Consider the following 13,372-nt stretch of genomic DNA (forward strand, 5'->3'; position numbering starts at 1 on the left):
TTTGTACAAGTTGGAACACAACAAGGCCCAAGGGCCGGATGGCTGCCAGAAAGAGAGATTGAAAATTAGTGCTGAAATACAAGTCGGTAAAAACTAGTATCAAACTATTAGCCGTGAATCCATTTTCGTTAATTTGTCATCTGTAAGTATTTGATGTGGCATATTAGGACCAAGAATCGGCACTATATGGGTAAAACTTGCAACGACCAATCGTAAAACTGTCAGCTGTGGGTTAAAAATTACTCTCTCTCTGCTCTAAACTACAGGTTGTTTTGGCATTTCTAAGTGCATAGTTTTTATGTACCTAGATATAAGTGTATATCTAGGTGCATAGCAAATATTATGTACTCCCTTTTGAAATTTATGGGCTTGACCTATTTTTATTCAATAATTCAATGGAAAAGAATTAAAACCCACTACTAATGCTAGGGAGTCAGGAGGTGGTAGTTGAGGAGAGTGATGGCTGAGTTGTAAATGGTGATTAAAATAGAGAATTGATGACTAGTTAATGGTGCAAATTGATGACTATTGTTGCAACTAGAGGTGTCCAGGTTCATCCCCTTTCCTCTAGAATCAACTATATAAGAAGACCAGCCTTCTCTCATTCTCACACAACTTAAACACTCTCTTAGGTACTCCTACTCAGGAGACATCTCCCTCCTCCCTCAATTGCTTCTGCATTCCCATCACTAGCGCTGCACGCACAGTACTGGCGAGAACAGGCCTCCAGAACCTCTGCACGCTAAAGATCCTGCTCGGGATAGCGGGCAATCAGATTTTTGGCTACAGCCTTCTTGCGACTGCTCGCCTGCTCCCCGAACGACTACGTCCTCTACATCTCGGTGGCCGAACGACTACGCCCTCTATATCTTGAACGACTACTGTCTACTTAACTTTCTGGTGGCTGTTCAAGGGACTGCACTGCGAATGTCTTCCTGCATCGATGTTATACGGCTACATCGAATAAGGCCAGTGGAATAGTATGACTATTCCACTTGGTAACGACGCTACTAGTGCCTCCGGCACTAGTCCTGTCTCGGGGTACAGTTTAAAACTCATGCGCTTCATTTTGTTTCTGTTTGAAATTGTGTTAATCTTGAACACGTGCACATGCTATGTTTCACTCACTATAGTCATGAAAATATTGCTCACCTATATGTTTAAATCTAGAATTAAATTGCATCCGAAAATGCCTAGTTTTTCTAACACTCCCTCCGTTTTCAAATTATATGTCGTTTGACTTTTTTGACCCCAAATTTGACCACTCATCTTATTAAAAAAATTATGCAAAATATTACTTCTTTTGTTGTTGGTCGCTTTATCAATACAAGATCTTCAAAAATAACTTAAATTTGATAATGTTTGCACAAATTTTTTGAATAAGACAAGTGGTCAAATTTAAAATAAAAAAAATCAAACAAACTACAATTTAAAATGAAGGTAGTATCTAGATAAACTAAAACAACCAAATTTCGAACGGAGGGGAACAAGATATCGTAGAATGCTTCACTCGTAGAAGGCCCAAATCACGGGGCCAACCCAGTAATAGTTTTACTATTATTATTTTCCTATCCCATAACGGTGAGAACCGCTATCGTTGTGATTTTGGTGTTTATGATTACGAGACTAATAAGTGTGTCAAGTGAATAATCTTAGATCCCATGGACGAAGAACAAAGCCCTAGCAAAGCAAGAAACAAAGAAAAAACTCAAAAAAATGTCAAATTGGATGAATTCAGCATCAGATAGGCACCAGATGATCCTACGGTACGGTATAGAAAATGCATGAGTCGGCGCATTGGAAAATTGCAACTACAGTCAGAGAAGAAAATTGCAATAGCACCGTTTAAGCCTGCACCTAAGGATTATGCGTGATAGTTGAATTACTCAGAGAGCACTGTTGCCGCAATAAAGTTCAAAAATCCTTCAGCACCGTTTTTAACTATGCTCAAAAAAAGAAGTTGGTTCAGCACCGTTTTAAACTAGAGAAAAATCCAGATCTGCCGATCCAGTCCTTTGGAGGTGCTCATAAGGGTAGGGTTTGCGTACGTATGTTCATAGGGATAAGTGTGCGTGCGTGTTATTAGCGTCTGCGTCAAAAGAAGAAGTTGCTTCAGCACCGTTTTAAACTAGGGAAAAGTCCGGTTTACACCCACCAACTATCGCAAAAAGTCCGATTTTCAACCTTCAACTACGAAACCGAACAACATAGGCCATTCAACTGTCAAAACCGGACAAATTTGGCCTCTAGGGTGGTTTTGAAGGTGGTTTTCCATTTTGCGAGAATTAAAGATATTCAATTTTGCACTAAAAAACTTATAAGTAATTCATTTTAAGTCAAAAATTTATGAAATGGGTATCAAAAGTTCTCTAAAAATGTAACCCTATTGCCACATGACTTGTGAGCTATTCAGATCTAATTTTTTTATATTCATAATATTTGGTTGCTTCTATTTATGCCTATTATTCTTAATAACTAAGATTCAAATATAGCAATAATAGATAGGTTATATTTTTTAAAAATTTTTGGTACTAGTTTCATATTTTTCTAATTTAAAGTGAATTAGTTTTGATTTTTTAGATCTAATTACATTTATTTAATTTTTTAGAAAATATAAAACCAAATTCAAAACCACCTCAAGGGCCAAATTTGTCCGGTTTTGATAGTTGGATGATCTATGTTGTCCGATTTCGTAGTTGAAGGTTAAAAATCAGACTTTTGCGATAGTTCGAATGTGAAAATTGGACTTTTCTCTTTAAACTATGCTCAAATGAAGAACTTGCTCTAGCACCGTTTTAAACTATGCTAGATGTCGTTTTAAACTAGCTCATCAAAATTGCAATGACGAGAGAGAAGCCTTCAGCACCATTTTAATCTACGCCTAGACTTCAGAATTGCAACTAGGCTCACGAAAAGAGAGCTTTTAGACGCAATTCACTTGTTCGGAGTACTTTTAGCGACTATCAGTTGGAATCGGCATAACTCTTTACTAATTGACGGAGGATCCATGGAATAACTTAGGTCAGTCTTAGTGGGGATTTTATGAAGAGTTTCGTAACATTAAATACCATCAATTTTGCTGACGTGGCAAGGAGAGAGTTGGATGGAGTTTTATGGAATGTGAGGAGAGTTTCATCACCATGAAACTCATCCGGCACGGTTACCTAGTTCCCAGTCTAAATATCTGTGTCCATGAAACTCACATGAGACTGGTCTTATAGCGACTATAACGAAGTCAGCTATCTTGGAACTGTGGTGTGTAAGAGCAAGTATTATGGTAGGCTAAAAGCAGGCTAAATGATGAGGTGGAGGAGAGAGAGGGAGGAGGCCAGTCTCAGTGGAGTTTCATGGAGAGTTTCATAACATTAAATATTATTAATTTTGCTGATGTGGCAAGAAGAGAGAATGATGAAGTTTCATTGGATGTGAGGAGAGTTTCATCACCATAAAATTCATCTGACACGGTTATCTAGTTCTCAGTCTATGTATCTGTGTCCATGAAACCTCCACTGAGACTGGCCTACAGTCAGTTTTGATACAAGAACTAAGAAAGTTTGTGAGATACACAAGTGGACCATATATTAATGGTGAGGAGCTAAATCACTATACAAGTGGACTGAAAAATGAGATGCAAAAAGTCTTACAGCCAATAATAGCCTAAATTATTAGCTTTGCTCTAATGCATGCGCATCGGCCATCTCCATCTTCAAAGCAGAAGAGGCAACTCTTTTTTTTTCTTGTTTCTTTTGACAAGGAAAGGCAACTCTTTTATTCCTGATCTACAGTGGCACGAAGCACTCAAGTTTGCATCGGGATCAGCCGTGCAATCAAGCACTAGCAACGAAAGCCACCACACGATCCATCAACGCCTCGGCCACCGCCGTCCCCGGCTGCCGGAGGGGGAAGACGTGGTCCTCCCCCGGAGTATCCTCCAGCTCGGCCACGCCGCGCCACCCACTGGCCAGCAGCGCCGCGTGGTACGCGCGCCCCTTCGGCGCCAGGAAGTCCGCCCCCGCCACGGCCACCAGCACGCGCGCGGCCGGCAGCAGCGCCAGCGGCGGCGCCGCCGCGGACGTCGGGGACAGCCGCGGGTCGTCCATCCGGGCGTCGGGATCCCCGGTCACGAACCGCCACTCGCGACGGATGCGCTCCTCCAGCTCGGGGCCCATGGCGCCCGACGCGTCCCAGAAGTAGGGGTGCACCAGCAGGACGCCCCGGATCGCCGGGCGCCCCTCGGCGGCGGCGCGCATGGCGACGTCGTGCGCGATGTTGGCGCCCGCGCTGTCCCCGGCCAGGAACACGCGGGCGGGGTCGCCATGCTCGGCCAGCCACGGCTCCGGCTCCGGCGCGGCCGCGGAGCCGCAGGCGGCGGCGACGGCCCACGCGAGCGCCGCCCACGAGTCGTCGTAGGCCGCGGGGAGCCGGTGCTCGGGCACGCGGGGGTAGTCCACGGACACCGCGACGGCGCCGGCGCGCGCGGCGAGGGCGTTGAGGTAGCGGTGGTACGGGACGGATTCGGCCGACTCGACCATGAAGCCGCCGCCGTGGAAGTACACGACGATGGGCAGCTTGGCGCCGGCGCCGGCCGCGGGCGGCAGGTACAGGCGGGCGGAGACGCCGGCGGCGGGGTCGATGTTGACGTCCTTGGAGGCCACGCCGGTGGCAGCGTCGTGGAGGGAGGCCGGGGCCGTGCCGTTGTCGATGAGGCGCTCGACGCGGCCGCTCTTGTAGAGGCGGATGAAGGGCAGGAGCTCGATGGCGACCTCGGCGGCGGCGGCGGCGGCGCGGGAAGCCATCCGGTTGGTGTCTGTGAGCGGACTTGGTGACCAGAGATAGCTCCCACGGAGAAATGCCGCGTCCTCTGTGGCCTCTCGAGTTTTATAACTGGAGAGTGTGCCGTGTGCAGTGTGCTTCAACTTCAGAAAACTACACATTGAAGTACTGAACGTCAGAGCTGCTACCTGCTATTAGTTGGATCTACTAATGGATCAAAATGTTAGATTTAATTAATCATAAAACAGGATCTTAGCTTAGTCTAATCATAATCACTAATTAAACTTAATGCGGAAAACTAAGATTAATACTGACCAGCACCTTTTGGATCCATGAACGCTTCTGTAATCGTAGCAGTAGAGGTGATGTAGATGCAGATCAAGAGACACCGCGCTTCCAAACCTTCCAACACCTTAGAGATCGGTTAGGTTAGGGATACACTAATCTTGACGGCTAATCTCGTGAGTAATCATTGTCGTGGTGTGTAAACCCACAGCCGGGTGGCGTAGTGCACCCGCCTAAACCTAGAGGGTGAGTACTCGGGGGTTAGCTAGGATTAGCGCAATCTCGGTGGAAGAACGCGATGAACACAGCAGGTTTAGAGTGGTTCGGGCCGCCGGAGCGTAATACCCTACGTCCACTGTGTGTTGTATTGCTTGCGCTCTCAAGAGGTTGAGAGCAGGGTTGTTCGGAGTGAAACCAAGCTTGTGTTGTGAGAGTCTTCGCGTGTCTAGAGAGTCTCCTAGTGTGCAGCGAGCGTCTCCCTTTTATATCTCTAGGGAGGCGCGTATATGGCCGTTGAGTCCCCTACAGGTGGGCCCAACGATGTTGTATTTAATACGAATGACCTAGCGCTATTATGGTGCTACGCCTGGGAAAGATCTTATTCCGGGATTTCCTTCCCTTGCCCGTGGGAATCTTCCGTCCGGCATAGCCATGCCCTGTCTTGTCGAAGTAGAGTCTAGCCTCTGCAACCGCGCGTCGAGGTCATGATGAAGCACCGAACTTCTGACTCAGTCCACTATAGTAGCGTGCACTGTTGCTCCAGTCAGTAGCTGGTCCTCATGACTCGTCGCCCATGCGCGCGGCGCTGAGTCTTTAATGCTTGCCTTGATAACTGACGAGCCGCCTCGGTAACTGGCGATCCACAGTGTGGACTGACAAAAGCTGCCCCGTGCCCAGCGGCAGCATAGCACGCCTCAACCACTTGCACTTAATGAAGGTGGGTGAGGGAGCTTCCAGCGGAAGGCTTGAGCCGCGCACGCGTCTGCGTGACACGTGGTAGCTCCGGACCCCTCCCGAGCAGCTAGCTGAGCCGAGAGCTCACAGGGGTCCGGATAGGCACGTGGAGGTCCCGGACCCACCTGCGGGGGTCCGGGTCCGCGGCCACATGTGCTGAGCATTTCCATCTCTGGGACACGTGGTGACACCGGACCCGTCCCCGAGCGGGAAACGGGTCCGGGACCGTTGGTCCGGTGAGATGGAGTCGGACCCGAGGGGTCCGACTGCTCAGCTCCTTAGGGCGTAGTTACGGATAACTACGCGAGTCTTGGCACAGTAGGAGTGGGTACCCCAGCTGCAGGGTACCGACAATCACGATTAGAGAAAACCAGGGGTTTTCCCTTGTTTATATAGTGTTGTAGGCTTGAGGCCGGGCTCTTAAATGGGCTGAGTTTGCCTCCCGATCAAAGGCAACTAATAGGGATTAATAATTGGATTATGATTGGGCCTTTTGGCCCAATTAGATCTTGATCGAGGTCAATAATTCCAACATTCTCCCCCTTGACGGAAGGTCAACAACTTATTTTTTATAATATTCAAAACATTGATGATGTGAAGGTGGATACACATGGATCAATAATCTCCCACTTAATCGAACAATCCTAATCTTAAACTCAAACGTTTGTTCGCCTTATGTTCACACTCAATACCATAGCAAAACCCATCAAATGAGTCATTGACAAACATTACAGAAATACCAGGACACCATTAACCAAAGTTCACTACAGTACTTCGATAGAACACTTAACTTATTTTGAGAGTTTAATTATTCGGCCTCATCCATAATCACATTTCAGGTTTATCATCAAATCTATGCTAATTTTCGCGAAAGTAGGATAAGAGATAAAACCCTCAATTAGTCATGTTGCTAGCAATTTTACTTAATGCATTAAAATGACTTGATCCTGGGACCCTTTATTCACAACATAATAGTTTAAATATCAATGTGCTTGACACCATCAACCAAAAGTTGTTACTTTAAGAGAATACTATTATTAAACAGCGACATTGATTCAAAACCAACATAATAGTACATTAATATTACCAGAATATATATATTGCACTTGCCTGCCTAAACATGCTATACAAAATTAGCCTTAATTATGCCAATTTTGTTTTAGAGCTTTCTGCAGAATTGCTCATATATGTAAGAGTGAAAGACATAAAACTAATTGTGCACATTTATATCCACACACTCTTACAAAATCTTGTCTGAATAGTACCTTAATTAAATAAGCATGTTATTATGGTATTTTTATCTTTTAACACCTTTTTCCATCGGACCTTCCCTGGACTAAAACTAATAAAGTTTTGTCAAGCATTCTGGCTTGTTATGCTAAGTCAATTACTTATAGGGCTTAGCATAGAGCTTCAAAACTGAAACTTTAGGAACGTCTTCCTATTTATTTTATTCTTAACTTTATTCTTATAACGAAATTTGCTATATCACGCAAACAAAACAGGCATGGCTGTGTATGCATTCACATGTTGTCACTTTAGAGTCTTTCTTAACATACGCCCTTTAGTGACAAATCCCAATACTCACTATCGTCTCATCTTAGTATTATTGTAGCAGATCCGTCTAAATTAAACCGGCTTAAGTGCGCTAACTATCATCTTAATAAATAATCAAGTTTCCACGCACTTAAAACGGTGTAATCCGGCAGTCCGTCGGGTAATTCCCGATTAAACTACTGTACTCTAGGATCACATTTGCACTGAAGTCTCGCACAAAGACGAGCACAGGTGATACAAGCATACAGAAAACCTCAAATTAATTTACAACACGAGTTTTACATAAAAGGTTTGAATACAAACGACAGAGTTCAAATACACAGCGGAAGTTTAAAAACCGAGTTCGAAATACAATACGGTAACCTCGACGACGATACAAGGTGAGCACCACATTCTGCCCACCGATGTGATGCCAACCTGCCCGATCTTCACGGGGAAGACGAGGCCCACTCGATGGTCCACCCAGGAGGAAGCGGATGTCCAATCCAGGACGCACAGACCTCCTCGAAGTCAGCGGGGACACAACCTGCTCAGGAGGGTTACAACAACAACCCTGAGTATACTAATACTCAGCAAGGCTTACCCGACTATGGGTATATTTAGCCCATTAACTAGACATGTAAAGCTTTTTGGCTCTGAAGTTCTTTTGCTGAAAGGCTGCTAGCAGTGAATCCTTACTTTCAATATTTTAGCCCCATTTAGTATATCAAGTATTAACTAAATTCGCCTAAGTAACTAGAGCACACATGGTGGATCAGGTTATCCTTCAGTAAACACAATCAACTGTTTCATTTCATTCCCACTTCCATCCTTTACTACGATGTGACAGAGAGATCAAGGTTCTCTTATCCGAGAGAGATGGCGAATCGATCCGATTCAACCTTGCAAGGTGGACCTAACTCATACGACACGTGAAAACCCCGTCGGGCCACACACGTCAACTGTTCCCTTCGTCACCCCGACGTCTGAATCACGCCTGCCAAAACCCGGGTGAAGGGCCCCTCACGGCGAACTCCCGGAGAACCCGGAGGTGACATACATTCCAACACCCGCCATCATCCCACTCCCAGAATAGCAGGTTGCGATTCAAAGTATCGTTGCAATTCAGGTAATAAGCTTACCGGTTTCGACTACCTCCTACTCCTGGCATGTGGTCAGTACTGTTCAAGCCTCGATCAATGTGCCAATAACGGTACGGTCCTCAACCGACACAGACGGACACTTACTTTCTATTCATTCCAAATTCTTACTTCAACTTGTCTCCGTCCGGTCTCCACTTTTCTTTCTTTTCGGGTTTATACTCGAGAACTTTAACAAGTAGCATAGCCCTATCTCTTGCGAGTGACCGGATATCACTTGACTGCTATCGCATTCCTACTTAGCAAAGCATTTCTAATGCCACCTACAAGCTAGTAGAAACTCACAGGTACCTATAGAAATATGCAAACTAGGGTTTCATACAATTCCTATAGACGTAAATGCACAATTACATAGATAAACATGGAATACTAAAAGTAAAGGTTATGCTCCGGGACTTGCCTTGCAAATCAGCGGGGTTAGCGACTTCTTCAGAAGTGGGTTCGACTGCGTCCTCCTGCTGCTCTCCCGCTTGCGGCTCCTGGATCGGCTCGGCAATCCGCTCGTAGGCGACTTCGGTTTCAGCATCTACACGAATAAAATATGCCATGCATGAGACTCATGAAAAGATGCAATGCAATGCAACACACAATGAGAGGCACGGACCAAACTCTAAAAGCATTTACGGAGCAACCTCACAACTATGGTTACGACAGAAATGGTTTAGAACTAATGTGCAGTCTTTGGTTCTAATGCCTTTTAGCTTGAAGTGTTTCCTTCAAAACAACAGCTACTAAACTACTTAGGACGACTAATAGCACATCTAGAGCACAAGGAAAACATAAAACTACGGACATAAAATTAACTAACCACAAGAATAAGGGATAAATATTGAAGCTAGGAACTAATTAAAGATCAAAACTTAACATGCCACAAGGATCTGGTAGCACAACTTTTCTATCATGAAAAATTACTGATAAGGAGTGCATAAATAAATTACCAACATTTATTGATATAGAAAAGTATTTCTTTTAGCCCTAGAATGGAAATCAAGCAATATTAGATCCACAAACATGCACATAAGCTATGCACCTGAAAATTTTTCAGTGGACTACACATACAAAGAGTAATCTACTGAATAAATTTCATAATTTTTAGAGCAACAGAACAACCGGTATTAAATAAACTAGCTTAAACAAAACCCAAAATTTTAGTAGGGGCAAAATTGACATTTCACAATCATGAGTTTTCATAGAAGATCTTGATCTAAGCAACCCAACAAAATTTAGTTTGCATTTTTCACATTTTTCTATATTTTTCTACACATTTTTAAAGTTTTCAGCCGAAATAATAATTTCTGGAAAACAAAACGAAACAAAAAAGGGGGGTTGACAGCCGGGCCCCACATGCCAGTGAGAGCTGAGCTCCCAGCGCCCTCCCTTGCTCTTGGCGCTGCTCTGCCCCGTCGTGGCCAGGGCCGGCGCGCGGCCAGGCGGGCGCTCGGCGGCGCGGCGCTGCCCCGCCGGCAGTGGCCGGCCGGCGGCGCGGTGTGACCGAAGCGCGGCCAGGGCGCCGGGGAGCAGGGGCGCCCGCGGGGCAGGGTGACAGGGAGCGCGCGCGGGGCATGGCGGCGACGCACACGGGTAGGGGCAGCGGCGCCACGTTCCCCGCCGGCGGCGAGGCCGGCCGGCGGCTGGCGGGGCTGGCCCTCAGCCAGGGGAGCCCGGCGGCCCCGGGGCGTGCGGCTGCGGCCCGCGAGCCCACACAGGGTGGCCCCGCGGCGTGTGCCGGCGGCGGCGGGCGGCGGTCACGGCGGCGTTCTGACGCCGGTGGCCGCGGAAACGAGGGGAAAAAGGGCCAGGGAGCAGGAGGGGCTTGCGGGGAAGCTCACCATGGGCTCGAATCGGGCGGTGGACGGCCGGAGAAGGGAGTTCGACGAAGGGGGCGGAGCTCGGCGGGAACGACAATGGTGGCCGGCAGTTTGGAGCTCGATCCGGTCGGGTTTGGGCTCAATCGAGCTCGGGGATGGGTGGAGGAGTTGCGGGGCGAGGCTGCGCAGCTTGGGGCACGAGATATTGAGGCAGGGTGGCGAGAGGTGGCCGGCGCGGCGAGCGACGACACCTCTGCTCGAGCTCAGCTCCACGTGAACGCGAGGAAGGAGAAGGGGATGAGGATGAGAAGCCTCCAGAGCTCGCAAACGGATAAGGCACGCGCGAAGGGCGAGGTTCGCCGGCGGTCACGACGCGTGGTGGTCGCCGGCGCTGTGCCGGTCGCCGGTATGGGCGTCGGGGCGCGCACAGTGCAGCACAGGAGCAGCACAGTAATCATTTTGACTGAATTTTGACTCGTGTTTGACCGTCCGAATCTCAAATTTTGATATAGAAACTTGAAATTTGGCCAAACTAAAAGTTGTAGAGGAAGAGAAGATCTACAACTTTGCTTTTGGGCGAAAGTTGATTTGGAGCTCGGATTAGGGAGAAAAACGCGCTCAAAGTTCGATTAGAGTTAAGTACTAACGACGGTCATTAACCAGCTAATGACATTGCTTAGCCATAAACTGCGATTAAACACATAATTAGCGTTACGATTAACACAGGGGTGTTACAATTATGCTCCCCCAAAAACAAGGAACACATTCTTACTTTAGTCAGATTATGGAGAAAATATTCACCTTAGCGTATCAGGATAATTATTAATCCACCTTTACTTTATAAAATAAATCATAGTTACCCATGAACTTAGCATCTTAGTTTCCTTTGGAATCACGTTTCAAAATTTGTAGATCCATTACAGCCTATTGCCTTGACTCCATCAGAAAATTAACATGATATGAATTGTTCAAAATTCACATCCATTAATCTTAAAATAACTGAGGCTATTACTTTTGTGCCCAAAACTAAACATTGTGTATCTCCGTCATGGTTAGCCAACTGATGTAAATCCTCAACAGAGTTTAGATGAAAATTGGAGAAATACTTATGGCACGATATATATATATATATATATATATATATATATATATATATATATATATATATATATATATATATATATATATATATATATATCATCTCAAGTCATTGATATAGAGAAAACTTATCCTATATCTCATTAAGATTTTCTTCTCTATTTCCTTCCTTCTTTGTGAGCTTCCATTGAATTCTGAATAATCAGAATATTAGAAGTGTCGGCCCTTAAACTTATCTGAAATAATTCACAATGGTAGCTCTTTTACTATTTATCTTGGCACGACAAAAACTATACCACTGATCAGCTTTCTTTGTTATCCTAGTCCACCCCAGCGGTGGCTAGTTAATGAACTAGAGTAGCAAAGCTATGATTAAATGTTCACAAAACAGCGGTGGCCAGAATCATGAACACAACAATACTTCAATCATCTCTGATCTAAATTGAACTAATCCACAACAGCAGTGGCCAGAAAATGGATAGAACAACATGACCGGTGAAAATTATCCCGTACCCAGCGGTGGCCAGAATAAAAAAAATAAAATCACACTTATTTGAGACAATTGACTTTCCCATCACAATGGTCTTTGAATAATTATGTCTTAGCATGATAAAGTTGCTCTTAAACTAACTTAGCAATCATATACAATGAAATGCAAATAAGTGTATGATAATAACCCTACGTTGGTCTGATTATAATCATACAATAAGTAACAACTTGCATCACCGGTGGGGAAAACATGCGAAACTTAGCTGAAATTCATAACTAAAACAACGGTGGTCAGATTTAATTATAAGTTTACTCTAAATAAATATTTCTATTTGTTCCATTTATTTAGAGACATCTTATAGTATATTGGTGTATAAGCACCAGCTAGTATTTTATACTTAAAACTTTATACTTAATTTTGCCCATGAGCTTATGAACAATTAAATATTATGGAGAAATTTATAATAAATATATCTTACAAGAGCAATTGTTTACTAGCTTTATTAATTGGAGCATCTTATGAATTGATGAGACATTTCACTCTCCCCTTCGAATTTGTGGTCCAAACGTGAGTGTGCCACATATTCGACAAGGTCTCATCGCTTAACTTATCTCATCTAATTCTCACATGTTAAAATATTCATGATAAAATTATGGAAAATTTCTCTTATAGAGAAATAATAATAATTAACTTAAAAACTCGATGATATAAAAGATAATCACTTAACTTAGAGAAATATACTCATTAATGCAGAAATAAAAGTTTCATCAATAAATACATTGATATCATCAAACTAAATGTTGAATCTACTAACTAATTCTAAATGAAGCTCTCTACTATATGAACTTCAACTTATTTCTATCAACTAATTCTAGGAAAAAACTCCCTCGATCTCATGGATCTCTTATAGATTGATTAATATAATGCTCCACACATGAGTCGGAGAGATTAATTCCAAGAACCTTAATCTCATAAGCTATGTCCAACATATAATGTATGTGCTTTGCCAATCCACCATGCCCATTATAATGTGAAGTGGTTAATCTATTGATGAGGTAACTTATGCAGACTTGCCTATGACTCATCTCAATTAAATAGAGGAAACCACAAGCAGTCTTGTCCTCATCATCATCAAAAACTCCCCTTATGCCATCGGAGATTAAACGCTTAATGATTCCTTTGGCAAGCTTATTATCCTTCTCCCATTGCTCTAATTTGAAGTGATACTCATACATCTTCTCATCATAGTCCTCAATGCCAAAAGTAGG

The 13,372-nt window shown here is 44.5% G+C and overlaps 2 protein-coding genes across 2 annotated transcripts; one reads left to right on the top strand and one right to left on the bottom strand.

The window, feature by feature from the left end:
• Positions 1 to 3,568: 3,568 nt before the first annotated feature.
• Positions 3,569 to 4,828, bottom strand: LOC120705068 (tuliposide A-converting enzyme 1, chloroplastic-like). Its single transcript, XM_039989601.1, has one exon. It carries the CDS (start codon positions 4,794 to 4,796, stop codon positions 3,828 to 3,830), a length of 969 nt encoding a protein of 322 aa, XP_039845535.1. The 5' UTR covers positions 4,797 to 4,828; the 3' UTR covers positions 3,569 to 3,827.
• A 5,442-nt stretch (positions 4,829 to 10,270) lies between these two features.
• On the top strand, positions 10,271 to 10,990 carry LOC120701907 (keratin, type I cytoskeletal 9-like). Its single transcript, XM_039985709.1, has one exon. The coding sequence runs from the start codon at positions 10,271 to 10,273 to the stop codon at positions 10,988 to 10,990; it is 720 nt and encodes a 239-aa protein (XP_039841643.1).
• The last annotated feature ends 2,382 nt before the right edge of the window (positions 10,991 to 13,372 follow it).

Source organism: Panicum virgatum, chromosome 4K, assembly GCF_016808335.1.
Source record: "Panicum virgatum strain AP13 chromosome 4K, P.virgatum_v5, whole genome shotgun sequence".
Taxonomy (NCBI): Eukaryota; Viridiplantae; Streptophyta; class Magnoliopsida; order Poales; family Poaceae; genus Panicum; species Panicum virgatum.